The sequence below is a fragment of the Pygocentrus nattereri genome, chromosome 1 (genome assembly GCF_015220715.1).
Source record: "Pygocentrus nattereri isolate fPygNat1 chromosome 1, fPygNat1.pri, whole genome shotgun sequence".
Lineage (NCBI taxonomy): Eukaryota > Metazoa > Chordata > Actinopteri > Characiformes > Serrasalmidae > Pygocentrus > Pygocentrus nattereri.
This window is the reverse complement of record NC_051211.1, coordinates 42039245-42065261: the sequence shown is the minus strand read 5'-3', so window position 1 is coordinate 42065261 and position 26017 is coordinate 42039245. Positions and strand designations below refer to the sequence as shown.

At 39.8% G+C, this 26017-nt stretch overlaps 1 protein-coding gene across 2 annotated transcripts; it reads right to left on the bottom strand.

Moving 5' to 3' along the window:
• Positions 1-309: 309 nt before the first annotated feature.
• On the bottom strand, positions 310-23568 carry elk3 (ETS transcription factor ELK3). Of its 2 annotated transcripts, none has more exons than XM_017683312.2 (5): positions 23206-23568; positions 10865-11073; positions 8935-9693; positions 5982-6104; positions 310-1472 (listed from the first exon to the last, which is right to left on the bottom strand). In XM_017683312.2, the coding sequence occupies exons 2-5, from the start codon at positions 11069-11071 to the stop codon at positions 1368-1370; spliced, it is 1194 nt and encodes a 397-aa protein (XP_017538801.1). In that variant the 5' UTR covers positions 11072-11073; positions 23206-23568; the 3' UTR covers positions 310-1367. The 2 variants fall into 2 exon arrangements, with proteins under 2 accessions (XP_017538801.1, XP_017538800.1); XM_017683311.2 differs by having other exon boundaries at positions 10865-11076; positions 23206-23565.
• Positions 23569-26017: the final 2449 nt, after the last annotated feature.

The following is a 26017-nucleotide window of genomic DNA, read 5'->3' as shown; positions in this document are numbered from 1 at the left end:
ATGGGTCATCCCACTGGTCACAGTTTCAACTTCTCCTGTGAGCGTGATATAAATGTGACGGAACAGTTTTACTAAAATATCATTAACAGACAGATGTATTAAAACAAGGTTCACTAACTTTCTTTTGTAGAGCTCTGCTTGAAGTACATGATGCTGCTCACATGAGCAATTGCAAGATTAACTATTTTAGAGCTTTGCAAACTTAAAATTTCAGCTATAATTGTGACTGGTGGGATTCTATAAATTTACTTCTGTACCTATGAGGTTTCATAAGGACAGTGACATGTTCATATAACAGGAGCCAATGCATAGCATTCAATGCTTTACTTTTATTTAAAACAACTTTAACAGGCACATTTTCTTAGAAAGCAACAATATAAAATTAATATGAGAATACATTTTGTTTTCAATTCCTTAATGAAAAAAAAATACCAAAGCTATTACAAAGCTTCTTCTTTCCAATATGGTAATGGAATTTCGTCTATTACAAAAACAAACATTTTTTGTTTGAAGCAGGAAAATAATACATATACACATTCTTACACAGAGAAGGCACAGCCGGTAGTTTGAAGCACAGTGCATACAATACATTAATATACAATACAACACCAGACAAATTAAACAGAAAACCTGATTCACAGCCTCAGAAAGAGATTATAAAAACCAAAACAATTGAAACTAAATGAAATGAAAAGGCTTATAGGGTCCCTCTAATATGAGTTGCAATGAGTATCCTCTTTTAGTTTTCGATAGGACCACCACTGAAGTGGGTGGAAGTTGAGATGGAACAGAGAACATTCTGGTAAAAGCACCGAGGGTGTGACTCAGCAGGGGATACAGGGGTATTTGGAGGACACCTGGAATCAGCGTTCTTAAACTTAATATCTTTAGACCTCATACATGTGGAGATGTACACAGAGGAATCTCTGTTGATGCAGCAAGTTTTATAGCCACTTTTGCATCGCTGTAACGTATGTATGTATATTTACCTGGATATGGTCAAGCACAATTCTAGCAGTTAAGAAAAACAAATTAAAATTCTTAAGAAAAAACTTCTTTGGAAGATGCTATAGATTCTAAGGCTGAGTTTTTATCCAAGAGCTCACTGTTTCCATTGATGGGCATTTTGCATTCTTTGGCACAAGTAAAGCCATGTGAGCAATTTGGTGTACAGCCTGAGTTTTGATTGAGAAAGACAGAAAAAAAGATTGCTATTTGCATTAAAATGTTGGTTCTTATTACTGTGGTAACGTTTAACCACAAGGGGGTGTAGTGCAATCTTGAGTCCATTCTGACTTTTTAGCAAGTATGTGTATGTGTCTATGTATGTATTTGCAGATAATAAGTGGTGAAGAGGGGGTTTGGAATCAGGACTTCTGAGCGCTGGAGGAAAGGAGGAGAGATGATGAGGAGGATGAGGAGTCCAGGTTGGGGAGAGGCACAGGGAGAGGTCCGTTCAACAGAGTGGGGAACTGTGAAGAGAGAGAAAGGAAGTAATACAACATTACGGAGATGGAATTAGGCAAGCCAGACCTAACAAAGAAAACAAAAAAAAAACTCTTAAGGGTGGGCGATATGGCAAAAATATATCACAATACTTGAGAACATTGTGATGTATCGTGATATTGAGGTTTGCAGAGTTGAAGCAGACAAAATACACCAGCAAAGTAGAGCCACGTTAAAAATAAAGGCTTTGAAAAGCCATGGGCAATTATTTAAGTAGGAACAGGAAGGAAAATTAAATGAAAATATGTACTTTTTACTATACAAATTATGCTGTTGTTTACAGGCGCTCTATAGTGTTTTATGAAAAGGTTAGCTGATAATAGAAAATTCGTTTCTCTAATAAGTCCTGTTAATCATAATGTAGTATATTATGATATTAATAATACATATACTATATAATATAGTATATATGATATTTCTGATGTGTAAAGTCCACTTTCAATAACTTATAAAACAGAAAATTCTTGAAAGCATTTATGATGCATTTTGAAATGAAGTCCTTCCAAATCTTTGATTTGATAAGTACTGACAATATTTCTATTTACAGAAAGTATATTGTGACAATTTATCATGCTAGTAATTTATCGCCACATTGTCCACCCTTAACCCACACATATGTTTGCTGTGATGCAAGGAAAGATGATAGCAGGAAATACCACAAAAAAGGCAATTGTCAATGGCGAGAAACTATGGAAAGTAGACCTGAGCCTACACGCCTTATTACTGGCAGCAGTACCGTTGTGCTTCCACACAAAAAAGAACTCAGTTGTCAGTGATTTGAAAAACTATAGGGAAAACAGACATGCTTTATTACAAGTGGTGGTCGTGTCGGTGTGCTTGAATGAAACAACTATACAAACAGAACCAGATGCTTGCCTTCAGTGACTAGCTTTTTCAGTCTCTCTCACACACAAACATGTACATAGTCAGCCCCTCATGACCACTAATGTATCACGGTAATGCTAGGAGAGGAACTTCCTGTTATGAGAGAGCTGACCATACACACAGAGTCAGTCTTTTTTCAGTTATCACCCCCTCCCTTTTTTAACAGGAAGCTGCCCCCCTCCGTATCCAATGCGGAGAGGAAACATCTGTAGCTTATTTCCAAACCCTAACATGCGCGCGCATACACACACACACACACACAGATACACAAGTAAATCCTTTGCCCAGAGTGACAAAAAAAACTTAAGGGAATAACATGGACGACCCATATCCTACATTTTTCTAGTATTTTTTTTCCCTTTCCTTGAGGCTCACTTATGTTTGTGTGGTTTTATGTGACAAAACAGGCATGATTCATTTCTGCATTACCCCTTTACAATCTATTTTTATCCCTTAGAATTAAATAGGCTCATTTTTCTAGTACCTTTATGACTGATATATATAAATGAGCTCCGCTCTGATTCAGCCTGTACTGTATCAACAAGTTCGAAAAGGGACAAAACCACTCCTTATAACAACAGTGAGATGGGCGGGGCTACACTGCTGTAAGCTGAATATGTGGATGTATGTAGATGTGCTCACTTTCTTGAAACACGGAAACAAAACAAAAAATAAACTGCTATTTTCCATATATAGACTGTGAAAAAGGGATGTGCACAGGAACTCAAATATCTGGTTAAAGGGGAACAGCTGAAGTTAGCTAGCTTCAGAAACAATGAAAAGATATTTCTCTGACAAATAGTACGTTGGAACATCAACACCAGTTAACTTTACTATCTACATATCAGGTTCACCTCTCCTTTACCATCTATGTATCAGGCTCACCTCTACTTTACTACCTACGTATCAGGTTCACCTCTACTTTACTATCTACGTATCAGGCTCACCTCTACTTTACTACCTACGTATCAGGTTCACCTCTACTTTACTATCTACGTATCAGGCTCACCTCTACTTTACTACCTACGTATCAGGCTCACCTCTCCTTTACCATCTATGTATCAGGCTCACCTCTACTTTACTACCTACGTATCAGGCTCACCTCTACTTTACTACCTACGTATCAGGCTCACCTCTACTTTACTACCTACGTATCAGGCTCACCTCTACTTTACTACCTACGTATCAGGCTCACCTCTACTTTACTATCTACGTATCAGGCTCACCTCTACTTTACTACCTACGTATCAGGTTCACCTCTACTTTACTACCTACGTATCAGGCTCACCTCTACTTTACTACCTACGTATCAGGCTCACCTCTACTTTACTACCTACGTATCAGGCTCACCTCTACTTTACTACCTACGTATCAGGCTCACCCCTACTTTATTACCTACGTATCAGGTTCACCTCTACTTTACTACCTACGTATCAGGCTCACCTCTACTTTACTACCTACGTATCAGGCTCACCTCTACTTTACTACCTACGTATCAGGCTCACCTCTACTTTACTACCTACGTATCAGGTTCACCTCTACTTTACTATCTACGTATCAGGCTCACCTCTACTTTACTACCTACGTATCAGGCTCACCTCTACTTTACTACCTACGTATCAGGCTCACCTCTACTTTACTACCTACGTATCAGGCTCACCTCTACTTTACCATCTACATTGTGACCCCTGGTTCCTATCACCACCACTGTAAAGTAATCCAAATCTGTACTTTTCTCTAAAATGAAGCATTTCAGGTCAAACCACTGAATGACTTTGTTTACATCTCACTCACTGCATAATGCAGAAATTTTGACAAAACAAGTGGAATTCCCCTTTAAGAATGGCAGACTTGCGCTTCCTTCTGTAGACTGAAAAAGGAAAAGAATGGTTCTTTTGAACGAAAGAAAAAAAATACATGGTCAAACCAGGAGTTTTCCCATACAGCCAATCAGTGAGCCACACAGTGGTCATGTGACCAGTCAGAATGTTCCTTGTGCCATCGCCTGGGGAGGAAGTGTGAGTGCGGGGTATAGTCAAAGTGTGGCAAAAGTATATTATTAACTGTCCCTAGCTTTGTCATGAAAGTTGCCATGGTTACCTAAACTGTTTCCTGTTGTGATGTTTGCGACAGAGACACACCTTGCCCCTGACAAAGCAACATATCCATAAACACAGAACACACACACACACTCCGTAGACAGCAGTCTCCCCTGGGCCAGAACAGGAAGTATCCACAGGATTTCCCCTCTCACTCACATGAGCAGTGAAACACGACACCAAACAGAAACGTACTCTCTGAGCAGAAGCACATACACTGCATATGCACTAGACAAGCACACTGATTCTTACTCACATATCAAACGCTCACAGTCATATCAAAAACCTTCTATTTCCTTTCATTTACATTATTTGAATATTTCATCATGAGCAGACCAATAGAAATGAGCCAAAATGAATAATAAGAATAAGATCTCATTAACATAATATTTTTTCTTTTCCTTTTCCTGTAAACCTATCCTTATGGAAATATGAGGTTTTATTATGATACGTAAACACTCAAATGCATCAAAAAAATATATTATTTGCATGGTCTCACACACACACACACACACACACACACATATCCCCTGTTTAAAAAAAAAAAGCTCTGATCATCTGCCCAGTGCTCATGATAGAAAATGCAGATAGCCATCTCAGCACACAGGCTTCCCTTGATTTCAAACACAGGGCCACACTCTCTGCAACATTCTTCAACTCATATCTACTTTTACTGTGAATGTGTGAAGGGAGAAACTCTCCTGAGCATTTCAAAGGATCCGTATAATGAAAAAACAAACATTTCCCTAATTTATAATACAAAAGAATGTGATGTATGTAAACGCTGCTTTAAACTGTGCCGTTTACTTCATATAGTCCATAGAAGCTGTAAAGTCTATGGAAACTAAGCTGCACAAACCTGTTTTGAATTCATTGTTTCTGTGTAGTCATGTAGTCATACAAACCAAGACATTTACATAAATCCTCCCATTTAGCCTACGGCAGTTTAGCTCTGCCCATTCATATGGAGGTTCTAGGGAGTGTTTCAAGTCTGAGCGCTTTTTGAAAGAGGCACAATACAGCACAGACAATCAGAAGAGAAATCATTTACACATTTCAATCTTAAAGCTACGATAACCAAAACAGTCTTTAATTCTAAGGAATAAAGAGAGATCAACCTCTTTTCACGTAAAAAATCAATTACTGTTTTGGTACATTAAATGACAAACATGTATAAAAGAATAAAAATACATGAAAAAATTTTCTCCATCTTACTTGTCAGAACTTTATTTTTTTTCAAAATTAGAAAAAACATTCATTTCCAGGTTTAAATGGGGGGAAAAAAAAGATTTTTAATGTCATCTCAGACTTTTAGATCCCACTGTATGTGTTCATTGCAAATTAAACATGTAATAATATTTTGTTTATTCTTCACCCCATGTCTACTGTTATTTTCCCACAAATCCCCCCCATTAATGTGTATGAAGACAACAGCTCTCTTCAGCATTTTACTGTGTGTGTGTGTGTGTGTGTGTGTGTGTGTGTACGTACCTGGAAGAGGGAGCTGTGTCCCTGTAGTCTGGCCGGGCTGAGAGGAGCTACGGGGCTCAGACTGCTCCAGAAATGAATGGATGAGAGGAGAGGGCTCGGAGCCAGCAGCAAACCCGAGGGAGTCTGCAGACACAGGCAGAAGACACACACACAGACAAATCCAGGTACAGGGTCAGTTAGTGCTGGGTGATATATCTTCTATACCAATACACCAGTATTGCCGTCACACCACCAAGAACAGTTCCCCCCCCAGAGTGAGAACAGTTCAAAATACATAAAAAACTAAATTGTAACTATATAATACGATACGCTGTAATATTAATACATGCAAACCTTCTCCTTTTTTAAGCGCTTTCTGTCTGGCAAATGTTTATGACTCTGTGTAAGGTCCCCTTTGGTGTTACTTTAAGAGAAGAAAACCAAACACATCAAAAGAATTTATGTAGGGCTTGTAAGCAGAGCAGTTTCTGAACATTTGAGGGCCTTGAATGGCATCCTATTTGGGGGTCTCCCACACATCCTAATCATATAGTTTTTTTTTTTTTTACAAGACAAGAAAAATAATAACTTATTTATTAATTTTGATAAGGAAAATAAAAGCATCTTTTGAATTGCTAGACCTAAATTCAGTGATTAAACTTTAAGTATTACATACTCAGGGGAAATTACATCACAATATGTCACGGTATGCTTCCCTGAGCATATTCTAGATATCAGTACTAAAAAAATCAATACCCAGTAGAATGTTTGATTTAAAAGACAGCATAATTAATCATGAGTAATTGGATTTATAGTTTTTTCATATTATTTTAAAATGTGTTATTATTTTTAAAATCTGTTGTAACTTATGTGAGCAGAACTTCAAATCATGAATGAAGCATCATAAAATTGTGTATCGTAAAAAAAACTTCCTGAAGTATTGTGATATTACATTTTGCCATATCGCCCACCTCTAGCCCAATGCAACAGCTTATACCACTTATCACAAGAAACAGCCCTACTTACAACACTATTTTAACATAATTACCACTATCATGAAAGCCATGAAAACTTGGTGCCATTAACTTTATTAATGTAAGCTTAAATATCCAATACTGTGCTCTAATTTGAAAATAACATGATTTATATTGAATTTTATCAATACTGCACAGTGCTTGGGGTCAATGAGAAGAGACTGAGCTGTCGTTTAAAATATGTGAAATGCCGTTTGCCATGTGGTGGAGAGTGTGTGGGTGCTGTATAGTTCTTTGTTTTTGATGAGAGGAGAAGTGTTGCTCGTGATCAAAGTGCATGTTTCTCACTCTCTCTACAAGCCAGGACTCGGTCTGAAGAAGCCGAACTGGCTGATCTGGTTGTAGATTTGGTTACTACCAACTGCTGCTACACGAATAAAATTGGTGTGAATGTATAATCTAATCATATAATCAAATTCTGTTTGGCAGAAGTGCCAGTAACTGTCCAGGAGAATGGGTTTCGGGCCAGTTTGCCTGAAGGACTTTAGTGTTAAGGGAATAGTTAAAAAATACTAATGATGCTAACAGCAAATGGGCATCAGTTAGCATTATGCTACTGATTACAAGCTAAGTTGTATGCAGTAGTTATCAAAAAGAAATTGGTATTAATTAAAAAAAAAAGGAAAAAAGAAATGCCTAAACTGTAAATGACTGTAAATGTTTCATTACAGAGGGAGCATAATTAGTGCGGTTTGAGAAATTTAATAAAAATGATTTTCATAGTTTTTGATTATATTATTATTAAACCTCAAAAAAAATCATGCATCAAAAAAAGGCCAGAGGTATCATACACACACAAATATTGGTACATATCATGATATATTTTGCCATATGGCCAACATTTTCCTTTAGGAATATCTTGCATTCATTGCCCAGCTAAATCTTTAGGATACACAGTGTTGTGATTATCATAGAAATAAGGTCTTGAATGGTCTCGCTTCCTAGCGTATTTTTTTAGAGAGTGAGTGAGTGAGTGAGTGAGTGAGTGAGTGAGTGAGTGAGTGAGTGAGTGAGTGAGTGAGTGAGTGAGTGAGTGAGTGAGTGAGTGAGTGAGTGAGTGAGTGAGTGAGTGAGTGAGTGAGTGAGTGAGTGAGTGAGTGAGTGAGTGAGTGAGTGAGTGAGTATGTGTGTGTATACAAGCGTGTTGCGTCTCAAAGGTCAGGGACCTCGGATCGGCAGGTTCCGGCTGTAGAGAGACATATGAAATCAATTTAATCTCTCTCTCTCTCTTTCTGTCCTGTGTCACTCCACTGTAGTGAGCAGGATTACAGACATATGGCTTCGCTTACAGGTCTCTTCTCTCCTCCCTCTTTCACTTTTACCCCCCCCCCTCTCTCTCTCTCTGAATAGAGTTAGATTTTATGCTTATGATTTGCAACAACTGGAATGGTTTCCAGTGTTTTATTCCCCCCAAAAAAGACACTGTATGATATGTCTAAATGAGACAAACTCTGATATTATTTAATCTTAGTGTGTATCTAAATTGTTGCCTTCTAAGACAATTACTTTCATTAAACTTTCACCAGAGTTGAACAAAAAAAATTAATTAAAAGTAAAATTAATGTTGACAATTCTGATTTACTTCACCAAATGTGTCATATATTTGTTAAAATATGCTAAATATACATCGCTGCTGTTGGAACAAAACCTTGTATCTCCAAAATGATAATTTTACACGAGAAGGAAAACATATTTTACTTTTAATGCAAGTCAATATAACGACTTTTTTTTAAGTGATTTTGGGCCATTGATTTTGATCAATTCTTCATGAAATTTACACACAATGCAAACACAATTTTCAAATTATGATGTAAACTTTCTTGTATGACTGGGCACTTAACCTACACTGATGCTAGCTTACAATACAGTTACAACTGCACAAGACTGTATTTGTTTCCCAGTATGTTGGAGGAGTCAGCAAATATATACATGAGCGTTACCTGTGCAGTGAAGAAGGCTGGTGTGAGGGACCCTGAGGGCAGTGCAGGGCTATTAAGAGCAATAGAGCCCAGGTCACTTCCTGAAAGCAGTATGGAAGGGGCTGAAATTTCCAGACCTTTGGGTTTTCGAGCTTTGGGAGGAAGTCCATTGCTGCTGGCCCTCCTCTCAGTGGGCGTGGCCTGGGTCTGGGCTCGCTCCCTGTGGCCGGACGATAAATTGAGAGGCTGAGCGTTCTGCTCTGATTCGTCCATGAGAGCCTCAGGGCTCAGGCCAGGCCTCCGTGTGTAGGGTGGGCTTGAGGAAGGGGAGGGGGAGCGGGAGGAATGTGAAGAAGCTTTCGAACTGAAGAAAATCTCAGAGGAGGCAGATGCAGGAGAAGAGGGCAGGGGCACCACTTTATCTGACCGATTGGTGACGAACCGAATCACGGTTGGTCCTTCTTCGCCTCGCTCTGCCCCTCTCTGTTTCTCCACTTTGACTGGATGCAGCAGCGGAGGCTGACCCTGGAGGGAGCTTACGGTAAAGGACGAGTACAGGCCGGAGTGAAGATATTCGTTCCTGCAGGTGGGGCTTCTGAGCGATGACAAAGAGAGTTTTGGAGACTCCTCCCCCTCTCCACCATCAGACTCCACCTCCTGCAACATAACGCCTCCTCCCTCTCGCCCGAGCTCCACCGCCTGAGGATCCATTTTCAGGATGTCAGGAAATGAGACAAACTTATAAACAAACTTCTGTCCAATCACCTTCTTTATAATGTTCTGGAAGAGAAAAATATACAAGGATGAATAAACAATTGATTTTGTTGAATTATTCTCACTTGTAGTTCATTGAGATTTCTTATTTCTCATATTTCTCATTTGTTGGTCTGTCAAAACAAGATATTCTGTCAAAAGTCCAGATTGTAAGCTTTTAATCAATACTACAGTTATGTCTCAAAGAACAAGATATTTTATTATGATATGGATTTGATGGAAAGTCATTGTAATAAAGTTTTCTTTTATAGAAAGAAATCAATCTCGTCATGCCAGAACATTTGAAGTTTTAGTTTTATTTTCCCCTCCTGTAAGTTAAATTCAAATAAACAGTAATGACATGTTAACTTATTTTCATTTAGAAAAATCAACAAAACATCATTTGACTGGGGAACCCAAATTCTTGAATGTATGTTTTTGCCACTTTTCTATCATTTCATATCATTAAAATTAAAAAAAGATTAAAAAATTAAAAAGTGCAGACTCAGTCCTGTCAAAGCAGACTGCTAACTGAATTGAATTTAATGTAATTCATCATGCTACTCATTTTATGTAATTCCACAAAACAATGATCATAGCAATCTGGGCAGATTTGTAAGTGTTTTGAGCTTGTGCACTTTCAGAGATGAAATGACAGAATTTCACATGAAGTAACATAAGACCCAAAACTTATAATTATTTGAGTTATCATTTTCCACAGTTGTTAGATTTCACATATTCTGAAGTAAACAAAATGTGAAACAAATGTGTTGAACTAAGGCAAATAGATGTAAATAAAAAACAGTAGTAAATATATTGAGACATTGAGGCTTATCAAAACAAAAAGTCCTACATTTTAACTTGGTGCTCCACCATGTTTAGATGCCAATGCTGAGCAATGTTTATAAGTTCTTAGCATGTATTCTGGAAAAATTAGCTTGTTTTGCTAAACTTTACACGATACTGTGTAAATGTAGATGTATGTGTGAGCATTGATTGGACAGTACAACCACTGTTAGCTACTAACTATGCACAGCTATTATGTTGAGGCTAAGAATGAATTAGAAAAGACAATTACATTGTTAATTCAAAGTATTTCTAAGACAATTAATCATCAGCTAAAATGTATTATTGTAACAGGCCTGGTTGAAACCTGCATGGTACCCAGCATGTAGGTGCATGTGTGGGAGAGTCTAACCTTGTCGTAGTAGTAGCGCAGTGCTCGGCTGAGTTTGTCGTAGTTCATGTTGGTCTTGTTCTTGCGCAGGCCCCAGAGTTTTGCCACCTCCTCAGACTTGAGCAGTTTGAACTCGCCATCATTGGACGTCCAACAGATCAGGTGTTTATGGCTCTGGTCCAGCAGCAGCTGCAGCAGGAACTGCCACAACGTGATGGCACTCTCCATGGCTGCTATACATACAACACAGACACAGAGAGATGAATATCCTGATCATCATCTGCAACCTCTACCTCTGTTTCTCGCTCATCTTATGCACAAAAGCTTGTTATGCCCAGGATGATTTGTGATTTGAATTATGAACAATAAACTAGTGTTCTGGGCTCTGACTGTGTGTGTGTGTGTGTGTGTGTGAGTGTGTGTGTGTGTAACTGAACATTTATTTCCAGTCAGCACACACAAGTAATGTCACACCAGAACTTCCATCTACTGCTAATGATCAGAAGTAATCTACACAATGTTGCTTTGTTGGGAAAGCAAAGATGCCATAAGGACACAGTCAAATGACCCTAAAGCGCTTTACTGAGCTACTGGAGAGACTGTTGGATTTTTGCACTGGATGTGTGTGGGTGTGTATTTGCCTAAAGGTGTGCTGATAGCAAGATCTGTCTGCTGTTTAATTTCACACCATTGTGTCACTTCTGTCCCACAACTTCTGTCAATCACTAATAACCAGAAATCATACTACACAGCATGTGTACATGTCTGTGAATTTTTCAGTGTGCAGACGTACTAGGGGACTCTAAACAGGTTTACTGCACTGCAAGTCGTGATCTGAAAGAATCCACAAGTTTTTCTGTCCATCCTTCCACTGTGAGAAGACAACTCAACAGTCTAAAAGGATGTTTAGCTGTTACCGAGAAAGTCGTTACTGAGAAAAGGAAATGGACAAAAAAAAAAGAAACATTTGCAAATCAAACAAGTGAGCTGCTGGTGTTCTTGGAACAATGGACTGACCACACCAGACTTCAACACATCAGATGTGTTTGTTTCTATTTGGATCGTGAAAAGCAGAAAATTCAACCAACTTCTAAGATCGAACTTTAAAGGTGTGGAAAAGTATCCCTGCAAATTTCTCTGAAAAACAGAAAGAAAGTCTCCTTAAAAAGAATGGAATCTGTAATGAAGGTAGTCAACACATGAAGTCCATCTTTTTTCTGCATAATTTGTTAGCCCCCCTTTACCTCATTCAGCATCCACAGGACCACCACAGAGCAAGTATTATTTGTGTGGTGGACCATTCTCAGCACTGCAGTGACATTGACTTGGTGGTGGTGTGTTAGTGTGTCCTGTGCTGGTATGAGTTGATCAGACAAAGCAGTGCTGCTAGAGTTTTTAAGCACTGTGTCTCATCACTGCCTGCTCTATTACACACTCCTACTTTGTTGATCCTTTTAGAGACAATAGCTCATCTGTTGATGCACAGATTGCGCTTGTTCTCCATCAGTGGTACCAGTTTCTGCCCACAGGACATACAGGATATTTTTGGTTCTGTTCTCGGTTCTCAGTCCAGCAGTGACACTGAGGTGTTTAAAAACTCCAGTAGCACTGCTGTGTCTGATCCACATCGCAATACAGAGTTAGCACCTCACTAACAGGTGGATGAGAATGATCCTCCACCCAACCAAGAACTGCCCTGTGGTGGTCATTTGGGGTCATTACCATAGATGTATGGGTTAAAAAGAAGCTAACAAATTATACAGAGTAGAGGGATTACAGTCTGTAATTGTAGAATTTTAAAGTGCACCTATATGGCAAAAGGTGCTGATAAAATTTGTGTATGAGTGAAGATGCAATACAGTAAGTATAAACATCTTTACTATTGGTCACATTTAAAAACTTAATAAATGCCATTTTATGAAAATTCTTTTTTCTCCCCACAGTATTCATTGTTGGAACTGGGCATACAAGAAATGTTAATGCAGTATTCTGATTAATACCACCTTTATCACAGACAAACATTTGTTTTTTATGGTAAAAGGCAGCTGTTCTTTTCTTACCACTTTATTCATGAATTGTTAGAAGTGGATATGGACAGTATTTTGAAATTAAACTCTTCATACAATACTGTGCAAAAGACAGGCAGCCAATAAAACTGCTAAGAACTATTGATCTCGGTAGCAAGTGTTGTTTTGGCCTATAAACACATTTATAACATTAGAATAAATACAAATAACCAGAAATACTGTAAAACATATCAGACACATAAAATTCCTGTCCCACAATTTCCTCTTCCTTCTCTGATCTTGTCCTATCCTATCTTTCCCACACTTCTCTTCACTTGTCTTCTCTACTTACAATACTAATTTTTCCCCATATGATTGGCAGATGTCAGCTGCCTGTTATATCGTGTAAATATTTCATGATGATTAATAGAATAATAGAAATAATCCAAAATGACTTGTTACTTTAACACACATTACAAGACTTTTTTCCTTCTCTTCTAAATTCTGCATGTCACAGTGACATGTGCTCGTGTGTGGGTGTAAGGTTACTATTTCAGAAAGTTGACCTTTCTCTTTTTAATTCTCCCAAACTGTTCTTCTGAAAAAGTGTGGCTAGGCTATCAGTCTCATAGACACTATCATGTTAAAACCGCACATACTACTACAACCACATTACCCACAGCTACATACTCTAGCATACAAATGCTAGACTAAGAGGAACAAACCTCTTCTCTCTCTGAATAAAGCCATCGCTCCTGCCCTCTCTCTAACTCGGCAAGCATTTCCTGTTCTGTTGCATATTAACAAACTGTCTCATAAACAACAACAGGCAAACTCCTCGCTGACCTGGTGGCAGCTAGGGCTTGCTGTAAACAGGCCCATCCCAGCAGCCTGTCTGCTCTGTGACTGACCTAAGCACAGCCTGAATGAGAAGAGGGGCAGGGAAGGAGAGAGCTGACCTACACAAAGCCACATAAGCCCACACGTGGACAGACAGGAAATTCTGCCAAGGTAAATGTGGAGTTTGTCCCATTCAGAAAGGATGGCAAAGGGTGCTGAGCTGGAGCTGTTAAAATATTGATCTTGTATGAAATATAAAAGTATTGTTAAAATTCAACATCATGCTATTTTTCAAATATATCATGGCACCACAGTGCCAGATAATATTTAGATATGTGAGTAATGAAGCTTCCTGAGGTTTGGTTCTTGATCCGAAAAGGACATTTTAGAAGCCTTAGCTTGCTTTTGGGGTGTTTTGTTCTGATTAAATCTCTTAAAAAACACATATTGTGGAAAACTGAACTGTGAGAATAAACAACTTTGAGGCAATATATTAGACACTGCCCAGTGTTTCAGCCTGGCCTGTTTTTTTTAAATGAAGCACAAAAACGGGGCATCCAATAAGAAAAGAGCTCATTTACATAGATCAGTCTTAAAGGCACAGAAACAAAAACACCCTGTTTAATTCTAAGGGATAAAGAGAGGTTGGAAAATATTCAAGTAAAATTGAACTGTGAATGTTTCTGGCACATAAAATCATACAGACATTCTAAGCAGACATCATGGGGAAAATACAACAAGAAAAATGTAGGATAGGGACCCTTTAATTAAACCAAAGGTAAACTCAGACATTATTTTTTGGACTTGAGGCTTGAACACTGAATAACTATATACCTTGCAAAGAACCCTTTAAGCATGGGAATGGTTCTTTAAGTGCTCATCTATGTAGAACCCTCAGAGAACCTATACTAGTGTACTAGTGTAGTAGTATAGGTTAAACTTCACTCAGCACCAGGGTCGTGTTGATGAGAAAAATACAAAAAGAGATGCAATGGGGAGACAATAAGAGATACCTGAGAAGTGGGGATGACGAATATAAGTGGCCGACCAGCATGTATGAAAAGAAGAGAGGAAACCTGAAGGGACTCAGAAGAGAAGTGACAGAGAGAGAGGAGACCGCAAGAGGATGTCTCAGTGAGTTTAATCATTAATATTGCCTGAGCCCAAACTGGAACAAAACTGTTACTGGCAGAGAAGAGTGAACTGCAGAAACCGATACACACATTCACACACTCGCTGAAATCGCTGGCAGGTGGCCTAACGCAGAGATAAGAACACTGAAGCACTTCAGCTTCAGTGAATGAGTTTGAAACCGTACCGCTGCACACAGCGCTGTTTTCCACTCTGGGTCTGAGACAGGACAGAGACAGAAATCTGCCTCCACAGGATGTCCACTGAGATACTGCTTCAAAACAGCTCAAATTCAAACCAGGTTACAGTACCAGGCCCTGTTCAGTCTAAACAGACACTGAGGGCCTGAGCGCTCCATGCTGTTGTTGCAAATAAACCTTATCAGGCTCAAATAAACCTGATTATGAAGGCTGAGAATGTGCTTTCAATTTCACCAAAGCATCCATAGCAACCGAAATTGATTGTCTGATTCTACTGTGTTGGACTTGTTTGCCTGTTGATTTGCATCCACATGGGCTGTTACTAGGGATGCATAATAGGAACTGGCCTAGAAGTGAATCAGCAGATCACTTCCCAGCAATCATGTTCAAATGTTTTAATTTTGACTAATCAATCTTAGTTTTGTGATGCATATATAGTGTCGGAGGCAAATGCACTCATGCTATATTTGAACATTGCTGCTACCCCATACCACAATGTTGTAGCATAATTATGCATAAGATTGATATATAGATAGATACTGTTACTTTCAATGTAGGACTTTGATTCACATTGTTTAAATAAGAAACTTAATTTCCAGTTCAATTCTCCAGGATGGCCTATTAGGCTGTAAAGATATCAGAATCCATAAAAACTGACTATTAACTATTACACTGAGAATCAGTTACTCTACAGAATATTCGGACAATTAATTCAAGACTTAATTTCATTTTTGGGAAAAGAAAAAGATAAATCACAAACTAATGACTAAAATCACAAACTAATGACTGCTGATTCATCATTCATCATTTTTAATTCAGTAACAGAGCTTAATCAATGAATCGTGAAAGCACTGGCATCAATATGGTGCAAGTCTGTAGACTATAGTCTATAGTGTGCGTTGGCCAGATACAATGTGTGAATGTAAATGAGACTTACTCAGCGACAGGAGAGACTCGGTGCTGATTTAGAGTCTGAGTGGAGGGAACATTAGCTGCTTTGTTCAGGCTGCTGTAACTTACAGCACACAGACTACATCATCACAGAGGTGGGGGGAGATAGTGAGGAGATCTAATCCTGCATCGAAACTGGAATAACACTGTACACCATAAGCTTCTAAAGGGCATACAGAGGTCAAGGTTGATGCTGCGTTATTGCATGAAACATGTAGCATTAACTTTGAATTGATCATCAGAACAGGATGTAGACTTGCATACTGGATGTAGTGTGTTATATATCGGGTGGCTGTGGCTTTAATGCACTGAGAATCAACACAGTTACAGCAACAAAAACGTGTCCTTCAGGGTAGTTATGTTTGGCAATATTTTGCTGATATAATGTTTTATTCATTTGGATGAACACATCTGAATCAAGTAAATTTAGTGGGAGAAGTGCTGGCTTATAAATGTGTCAAAAAAGTGGTTTCTGGTGTGCTGAATTCTGGTAAAGCAATCAAACAATAAAAAGGAAGGAACATATCCTCATGGATCACAGTCCTTGAGATATATTTTCTATGTCAGACAAAAAAATAATAAAAATAAATAAATAACAAGAAATGCAACTAGCAAGTCAAGCTTACAAGAATTGACAACATTTTGCCTGCAAGCTTCATCAAGTCAATGAATCAAATTTCTATTTCTGTTTCACACATGGAACATGAATTCTAAAGAATGAGATTGATGAGTGTGAATTTACTTTGGTTGATTTCTGCTCAAAAGGCAGTCAAAGCACTAGTATACTAGGGCTTAGAACATTTACTATATACAGGAAATTCTGTCTAGAAATTACATTTAGCACTTTTTCGTTAGAAATGGGGATTGTGGGCTGAGGCCAATTTACAACAATGTTCATGTACATAACTGCCAATAGATAAACATTTATGAAATGTAGGAATTATTATTATTATCAGTTAAATCTGTCTGAGTCCGAATTTATTTTAAAAGCAAATATCTGCCATCTACAAATATAACTTTTTCAAGGGGCATGTTAACTTTTCATGTAGAAAATCAACAAACCATGTAATTTGACCAGGTCTGCCCATCTTTAGCATATGACTTTATATATATAGCGCCTTACATGGCCAGGCTTTATAACTCAGACAGTTTATATTGTTTTCTGTGTAATTACTAAATAACAAGCCTTAGAATGTAGTGAGCCTTGGAATTTAAGGTGTTGACTTCATTCTGTTTTAATTCTAGAGTATTTCTTACAACAGACACTCTCACAAAGCAGCTTTTCCAAAATCTGGGTACAAACCAGCAAAAAATCCACAGAGCAAAAGTTACAGTTTGTCTAAGAGCAGAAGGAAAAAATACTGAGAGGAACGAACACTATTTCTCTTTGCTTTTTTAATCTCTGCTACCTGCCCCATCCATCACTCCATCTCAGGAAAATGCTGGCTCAGACAGTAGGAAGGCCATTGTAAAATGCCGGCCCACCCTGTTTGACTGAGTTACAGGCACCAGAGGGTATGATGTAACTAGTTAAAATCACTGTATGATAAGTGCAATCAGGGCAATACATGTGCATAACAGCATGATGCTGCGAACCACATAGAGATTGATTATGTGAGTGAGAGAAAAAGAAAGAGAGCGAGAAAGTGAGCCACGGATAGAAAAAACAGGCTGGCTGACTCACGGGTGCGGATAACCCTGACAGTGAACATGTTTTATTGGCAGAGAGGAACTCCCTGACTGCAATGTGGCTTATTTTGGGAAAGTCTTTGTCATATTTCTGACTGACACCAACACACCAGCATGCCCACTGTCCAGTCTGCTAAACTCTAGCAAATATTTCATCAAACAGTCTTAAAAGCCAGCAGTAGCAGGCTTATTATTCAGCTATTAATCTTAAAGACCAGACCATACCAGTCCAACACACACCACCAAACCCTAACTTTTGGTGTGCAGAATGTCCAGAATGTTCTCTACCTATTTGGGCAGTTCTACAATGTTCTTCCCTGTTCACAATGGTGTATTAGTTATTTTATAAACTTTCTAAAACAAATAGCAATCAGAATATTGGTGTTTGCTGGTGTTTGCTGGAGAGGAGCACACTAGTATGTTGTTTGCTGGATTGGTGTGTGCTGCTTTACTGCTGTTTGTTAAATTGTTGTGCACTAATCTGTTTTTGTTTGTTGGGTTGCTGTGCCCTGGTTTGTTGGATTGATGTGCTCTGGTTTATTGGTGTTTGTTGGGTTGGTGTGCCCTGGTTTGCTGGTGTTTGTTGGGTTGATGTGCCCTGGTTTGTTGGTGTTTGTTGGATTGGTGTGCCCTGGTTTGTTGGTGTTTGTTGGATTGGTGTGCCCTGGTTTGTTGGTGTTTGTTGGATTGGTGTGCCCTGGTTTGTTGGTGTTTGTTGGATTGGTGTGCCCTGGTTTGTTGGTGTTTGCTGGGTTGATGTGCTATGGTTTGTTGGTGTTTGTTGGGTTGCTGTGCCCTGGTTTGTTGGGTTGCTGTGCCCTGGTTTGTTGGTGTTTGCTGGGTTGCTGTGCCCTGGTTTGTTGGTGTTTGCTGGGTTGATGTGCTATGGTTTGTTGGTGTTTGTTGGGTTGCTGTGCCCTGGTTTGTTGGTGTTTGTTGGATTGGTGTGCCCTGGTTTGTTTGTGTTTGTTGGATTGGTGTGTGCTGGTTTGTTGGTGTTTACTGGGTTGATGTACTCTGGTTTGTTGGTGTTTGTTGGGTTGATGTGCTCTGGTTTGTTGGTGTTTGTTGGGTTGATGTGCTTTGGTTTGTTGGTGTTTGCTGGGTTGGTGTGCTCTGGTTTGTTGGTGTTTGCTGGGTTGGTGTGCTCTGGTTTGTTGGTGTTTGCTGGGTTGGTGTGCTCTGGTTTGTTGGTGTTTGCTGGGTTGATGTGCCCTCGTTTGTTGGTGTTTGCCATGTTGATGTTTTCTGGTTTATTGGTGTTTGTTGGGTTGTTGTACCCTGGTTTGTTGGTGTTTGTTGGATTGGTGTGCCCTGGTTTGTTAGTTTGGTGTGCCCTGGTTTGTTGGTGTTTGCTGGGTTGATGTGCTATGGTTTGTTGGTATTTGTTGAATTGGTGTGCCCTGGGTTGTTGGTGTTTGCTGGATTGGTGTGCCCTGGTTTGTTGGATTGGTGTGCCCTGGTTTGTTGGTGTTTGCTGGGTTGATGTGCTATGGTTTGTTGGTATTTGTTGAATTGGTGTGCCCTGGGTTGTTGGTGTTTGCTGGATTGGTATGCCCTGGTTTGTGGTGTTTTTTGGGTTTATGTGCTCTGGTTTGTTGGTGTTTGCTGGGTTGATGTGCCCTGGTTTGTTGGTGTTTGCCATGTTGATGTTTTCTGGTTTGTTGTTGTAACTCTCACAAGTTAATCTATTTATCAGTTCTATTTCTGAACAACTACTGACATCTGAGCATTAATGTATAATGGATAAGTGTGCTCTGGCCTTTATGATCTGTTGGTATGTACAAGTTTGCTGTTGTTTGCTGCTCTGGGCTTAAGAGAGCCTGACTTAAGCGATTCTAGCATGTTCTCCACAGTTGACAATGTTTTGGAGAGATCTTCCACATTGGGCTGTTCTAGACTGTTCTTCCTCATTCACAGTGTTCTAGAATGTTCTTTCCTATTCACACTAGTACATCATTGCTTTAATATTCTAAACATCTGCCAACACAAGCATGTTCTTGTTTGTTTCTGCTGGTGTGCTCTAGCCTTGAAAGAGATTCTAGATCCCAGTGTCCAGATATGCTGACCAGCTGACCATTACCACAGCAAATGGTTTGGTGTTTCAGCTGCATTACTGGTATGTGAAAGTTTAGATGCTAAAGTTATCTGTTGGAGACCACAGAGAGAGTGAGTAAGTGTGACACATAAACACACATACACACACACACCCAGTTTGACCAGAGTTACCCACACAGGCCAGACTCGACTAGGTCCAGGATGTTTCCACGGTGACAAAGGAGGATGTGGTCAGGAAGGACTATGATTTTGCCAACACAGGCTGGAGATATTTACCAGGAAGTTACGCACACACATGCGCACACTCGCTCCCATTCACTTACACTGTATGACACATATTTGCATAGAGTTACAGAAGATTCTCACTTGTTCCAACCTGTGGAGGCTCAAAATCCCATGCCATTTCAGTCTTAATCAAAATCAGACAGACCTATCCATCTCTTTTTCATTCTGTATCTCTCTCTCTCTCTCTCTCTCTCTCTCAAACACACACACCCTATCCCCCTGCTTTTTTTGTATTGCAAACCCCCAAAGAGGCAAAATAAAACTGTTTCCTGTTCTAGCATCCTCTGGAGCTGAGCATCTGTGTTAAGCGACCGTAAAACTGTCTAAATCAGGACTTCCTCCAATTCTCCTTTGAAGGGCGTCTTCCTGGGAATGCCGCTCCCAAACTGAAAGGTAGGAATTCCTGCTGCAGGGAGCCGGCCGGAAACCCGGGGACAGGGGGACCGCACAGACATTCGGCACAAATGGAAGATTTCCTCTTCCTGTTAGGGCTGCAGCTAAACCTATTGTTTGGGGTGAATCATCCACATATTCAAACAGCACGAATAGATCACTATTGCAATATGACAATATTTATTAAACTTCCAATTCAGCATGTTTTCACTTAGAAAAGCAATACCTGGTAATACCTGGACTTTCCCTGGCACTAAGTGAGACTACAGTGGCACCATCAAATCTTTCATGAGAAGAGTGACTTCACTTTAACCATGTTTGTGGTCCTCTGTATGGGTTAACCCCTTACATGGCCAGGGCCTGCTGGTGGGCCCAAAATACTATTACATACCTGTATTACCTAAGAATAGCTTAAAAATTTTACAGTCACTGAATAATGAGCCTTAGTATGTAATAAGCCTGGGATTTAAATTGGTTATCCAGTAACTACTATAAATTACTGGGTAACTACTATGAAATTCAAGTAATTATGAGAGTGAGGAATTTAAGTGTGGACCCACACACAGGGCCTTTTTTGTTTAACCCCTTGAAGCTTAAGGGCCCACACTTCAGTTCCTCACTCTCATAAGCAGTATATACTAAAAAAGACTTTTAATAGGACCAGACCTAAGGATCAAGGGGTTAAATAAGTTAAATAGGGGTTAAATAAGACGTTAAATAACGTCTGAGTAATTAAGTTGTTAAGATGTAAATAAAGTAATTGAAAATGGTTTTATGTGAAATGCTCCGTTCTAGAGAAACTTATTGAGTCAGAATTGTTCACAGTGGTGGTGATAGGAACCAGATGTCTGAAGAGGGTGATGCCTCTAAAAGGTCCCTTAAGAGAAAGTTAAAACATGAAAAGCACTAGCAATACTTTTCCTGAAGCCTGAGACATTGCTTTATAAGACATTCATAGTGGAAAGGTGCATAGAGGGCGTGGTAAGGCAAAATAGTACCTTAAGAAAACAGGTTTTTCAGATGTCCCACTATATTTCCATGATCAACATTACATAAAAAACTCAGAAGGCATATTTAGGTTTATTGGTGGTTATAGATATAAATAAAATGACTGTGTTGTATGCATGTGTTCCTATCATCACAACTGTAAGTCAACTCACTCTGAATGACTTTGTTTACAGCTCAAAGATTGAATTATGCAGACGTTTTTGAACAACTGGTGGAATTCTACTTTAAGAGGTTAAGGGAGGAGACAAAAGAACTTATTTTGTCTAGACAGAACTAGGTCCCCAGCTTCAGGCCTTGACTTCCTTTCACAATTCCTGGTAAGCACAGAAGAGTCCAAGTGGTGGACAGAGAATACTGGAACGAAGCAATTCCCCAGCTCCAATGCTTTAAACATACTGGCCTTTCACAGCCTCTGACAAAAACAGGACACTCCAAGTGGTGAATGAAGAATACTGCTTATTAACCTCTTAAACTCCAAGAATTCAGCGACCGGTCCAGACTTCCATTCTCACTCGCATAACTAACCTTCCAGAGTGGTGTTATTGTATTTACTGAATAATTCATAGCAGTTACTGGATATTAAGCCTTAAGGTTAATAATAAGCCCCTACGACTGAAGGCTTATTATTCTGTTATTAATCTTAGGGCTTACTATTATTACTGAATGACCCAATTGAGACAGGGTAGTAAGAAAGAGGTTAAGAAGGAAGACACTGACAAGGAGCGTTATAACTAGAGTCCATACCCCAGTCTGCTTTCCAGCCAGGGTTTTGGGGGGGGGGGGGGGGGGGCTTGTACCCCTTCTAATACACAGTTACAGCAACCCAGTCACTTTTAATGCTTGTGCACGGCACACACACATGCAAGTCCCTTCGCTGCAGCGTGAGCGGAAACCCATAATGAGATTAGTTGGTGTGTGTATGTGTATGTGTGTGTGTATGTGTGTGTGTGTGTGTGTGTGTGTGCAGACATTACTTAGCCATGACTAAACGTGGTGGAAAAAAATCTGAGCCTAAGGCCGTCACAGGGCTTCTTTTACCCTCACCAGCACTCCTCCAGCCTCCAGGACCACCTCACCTGAAGCCGTCCCAAGTCAAGACGGCCTGAGGGACGGGCCACTTTATCAGAGCAAAGACTAAAGCCCTGAGACGCAGACGAAAGCCCAGGCAGGCAGATGCATAGACTGAAGTTTCTTTGTTGGCCCCAGTGAGTCATTTTCGAGCTGCTGTCTGCTGCCAGTTTCTAAGCGGAAGGCGCATGGCAATTAGTCTGCTGCTGTTTCCACACAGACCAGGCGCTCTGCTGGTGCCGTTAAAGGGCCAGCAGCAGCCGCAGCAGCAGATCGGTGGACATTACACCACTCAGATGAACAAAAGAGAGGGGGGAAATGAAGGGCCAGTGGGTAGGAAGGCTGTGAGGTTTGAAACTTGAGGGAAAGTAGGCAAATGCTGCCGGTGGCCAAATGAAGCCAGTTTGCAGCCTCGTCATTTTAAGCAGGCAAAAACTTCCTCAAGTGCAAGTACCCATGCAGACTGAGTGGAAAAAGAGAGTTCATTCAGCGACACGGCACAGTACTGAACTAATTAAATACACAGAGCACAGTACGGAATACAACACGTATTAAACACATACTAAACAGTAGCGCATAGTCAGTTCTAGCTGTAGACTAACCGTTCCACCCGCACTGTGTACTGAAGCCTACTTTTCACACAGCAGCTAATAAGCTGTGTTAGCACTTGGTAAATGTCCGACTCGGTCTAACTGAGTAAACAGATGTTGTTGGAGGAGCGGGGGTCACCTACCTGTGAGTAATGGCTGGGTTTGTCCTCCTTTTAGCCTCTATTAAAAAGAATTCCGTAAAATGTCCTGGTTTTCCATGCTGTCGGTCGTCTCGGCAGCACAGTCTGACTGTAATGGGATCCCCACTGTTTTTTCACCTCCCCTCTCTCTCTCTCTCTCTCTCTCTCTCTCTCTGAGCAGGAAGTTGGTGCAGGCAGACAGCGAGCCGGCTCACTTCCTCTCGCGCGCTGTTCCCCAGGCGCTCGAGCCGTCTGTGTAAACACGCTTTCCCTCCTCTCGCGCGCGCTGATGATGGCAGGCACACACACACACACACACACACACACACACACACACACTCAGTATATTGTAACCCGAATCTGTGCCCAAAGCTGCTCCGACTGACGTCACCATCTTCCTGCCCAGGACCACTGGGAGGAGCCCGTGTTCCTTCCTCCACGCATGAGGGAGCGAGAGAGTGAGTGAGAGAGTGAGTGAGAGAGTGAGTGAGGGAGTGAGAACTTTATCTCTCTAAGAATATCAGCGTGAAACACCCAAGCTCACTGAGATAACTCAGTCGGTCACTCATCGTATTCAAAATATACATCTATTCATGTGTTCCTGTAAAGTAATATGTGCAGGGTATTGAAACAAGGCTGTTCTTCATGGGTTCTTTAGTATAAGGCCGGTAAAGCAGCCATGCGAAGGGGCTCTCGGAAGGCGTCATCCTCGGCGTCGGACAGACTTCTGCGTTTCTAGTTTAAGGGTGCTCTCACACCTCCCTTGTTTAGTCAGGACCTTTGGACTTTTCAGTTTGGTCCAAAGCGAAGCTGGTGTGAAAGGTGTCTCGGACCACGGTCCGGAGCAAAGGACCACAATTTGGTGAAAAGAGGTGGTCACGGTTTGGATTAAACTGAACCAGGGTTTGAACCGTTTGCAGTGTGAAGACACTTTTCGGATGATTCGGACTTTTGGGCCAGTTGCAGGACGTTGAGGCTATCGTCACCTGTTTAACAAGAAGGAAAAACTGAGAGAAGTAAAATGAGACGTGGTAGCACATGGAGAGAGGAAGAGACGAAATAGTTCATTGTAATTTGGTCTGATGAAAAAGTTGAAAGTCAACTTGAGAAATGCAGAAACGTCTACCTTGTTTTCTGAACAGATGAGAGGATATTCATTTTTCTCCATTCAAAGCCGAATTGACAGCACATTGACGGACTCAGACTCACACTCCTCTGTACAGGTTCTTCACATAGATGAAGAATGTGCTTTGGTGTCGTACAGAACCTTTGTGAAAATGGCTCTGTGTAGCACCGAAAAAGGGTTCTTTATTTTTGACATTGTGACAATAGCAGGAATCTTTTTGTTGCTAAATAGAACCACTTTCGAAAAGGTCCTATATAGAACCATATACAACACATTCTTCATCAATCTGAAGAACCATTTCATCATGCAGATAACCATTTAAGCTTGAAATGGGTCTATATATAATTCATGGTTCTAAGTAGAACCATTGCTTTTACTGAAGAACGCATGAAGAACTGTCAATTTTATTCATGTATGTACACTGGAAAAATAAAGGTGTTTTGACATGATTAAATCATGTGGTCGCAGAAGAAGAAACTGTGAAAATGAACACAATAATTGACGAAACAAGAAAGAAAGCGATTTTGCTGAGTTGTTTTCTTTGTGTGCAGCTTTTGTCTTTCAGTGTAGCCACCACTCAGCTCTGCCATAGTATTTCACTTATCAGCAGAGGCGGACGAAGAACACAAATCATGTACTTGAGTTAAAGTATAGATACCCGAGGTAAAATATTACTCCAGTAAAAGTAGAAGTCCTTACTCTAGACCTCAACTTGAGTAAAAGTATAAAAGTATTTACCTTCAAATGTACTTAAGTATCAAAAGTAAAAGTACTAAAAGATTAATTATGGCTCTGATGTCCTGTTATAATTTTTGCAACAAGACTCGCTTCATGAACTCATTTTAGGTGAAAATACTCCAGCGTCTCTCTTGGTAAACCAGTCTTTTAATAGAACGTCATTAATTAGTGACGCTGACGTCTATTAAAATGATCATAAGCACAAAACACTGAAGGTAAACAGTTTCCATCAGGGAGAACCGAGTGGCTCTGAAATCACTTTTACAAACAAGCAAAGTTTCAGTTTAAGATTACTTTGTAAATTAGTTACAAGTTGAATAAAAACTTGCTTTTAAACTCAGGATCACAAATAAGTTTTCCTTTACTGTGTTGATCTGTAGGTCTCATCTCCTCTGTTAGGTTCATAAACATAAACTAACTGAAACTAATTTACTATAAAATGAAAGTGTTTGTATGAATTCTGAAAAAAAGAAACGTGCCAGTCAAACTGCGTATGTGGACATATTTCTATGTTGTGGTTTTTTTATAGGTTAGGTTAGTTCCATCATTGGTGTTCTTGCTTTGCACTTCTTTTGTTTTGACAACAAAAACCAAAAGGCATGACAGATTTCTCAAAATGTAGTGGAGTAAAAGTCAGATATTTGACTTTGAAATGTAGAAGAGTGAAAGTAAAAAGTCACCCAAAATGGAAATACTTAAGTAAAGTACAGATACAGAAAAAAAAACTACTTAAGTACAGTAACGAATTACATTTACTTAGTTAATGTCCACCATTGCTTATCAGCTTTGCAGCATTAATTCCATGCAATTTAATCCAGTTCCATTCAACTCAGTTTAGTCAAATTCAGTTCAGTTCCTCATTTTCTGAGAGATACATAGTGTTACATGTACTCAGATACATGTGCCCAAGTACTGACTGTCATGAATGTGTATTTTCCTGAGTATTTTCAT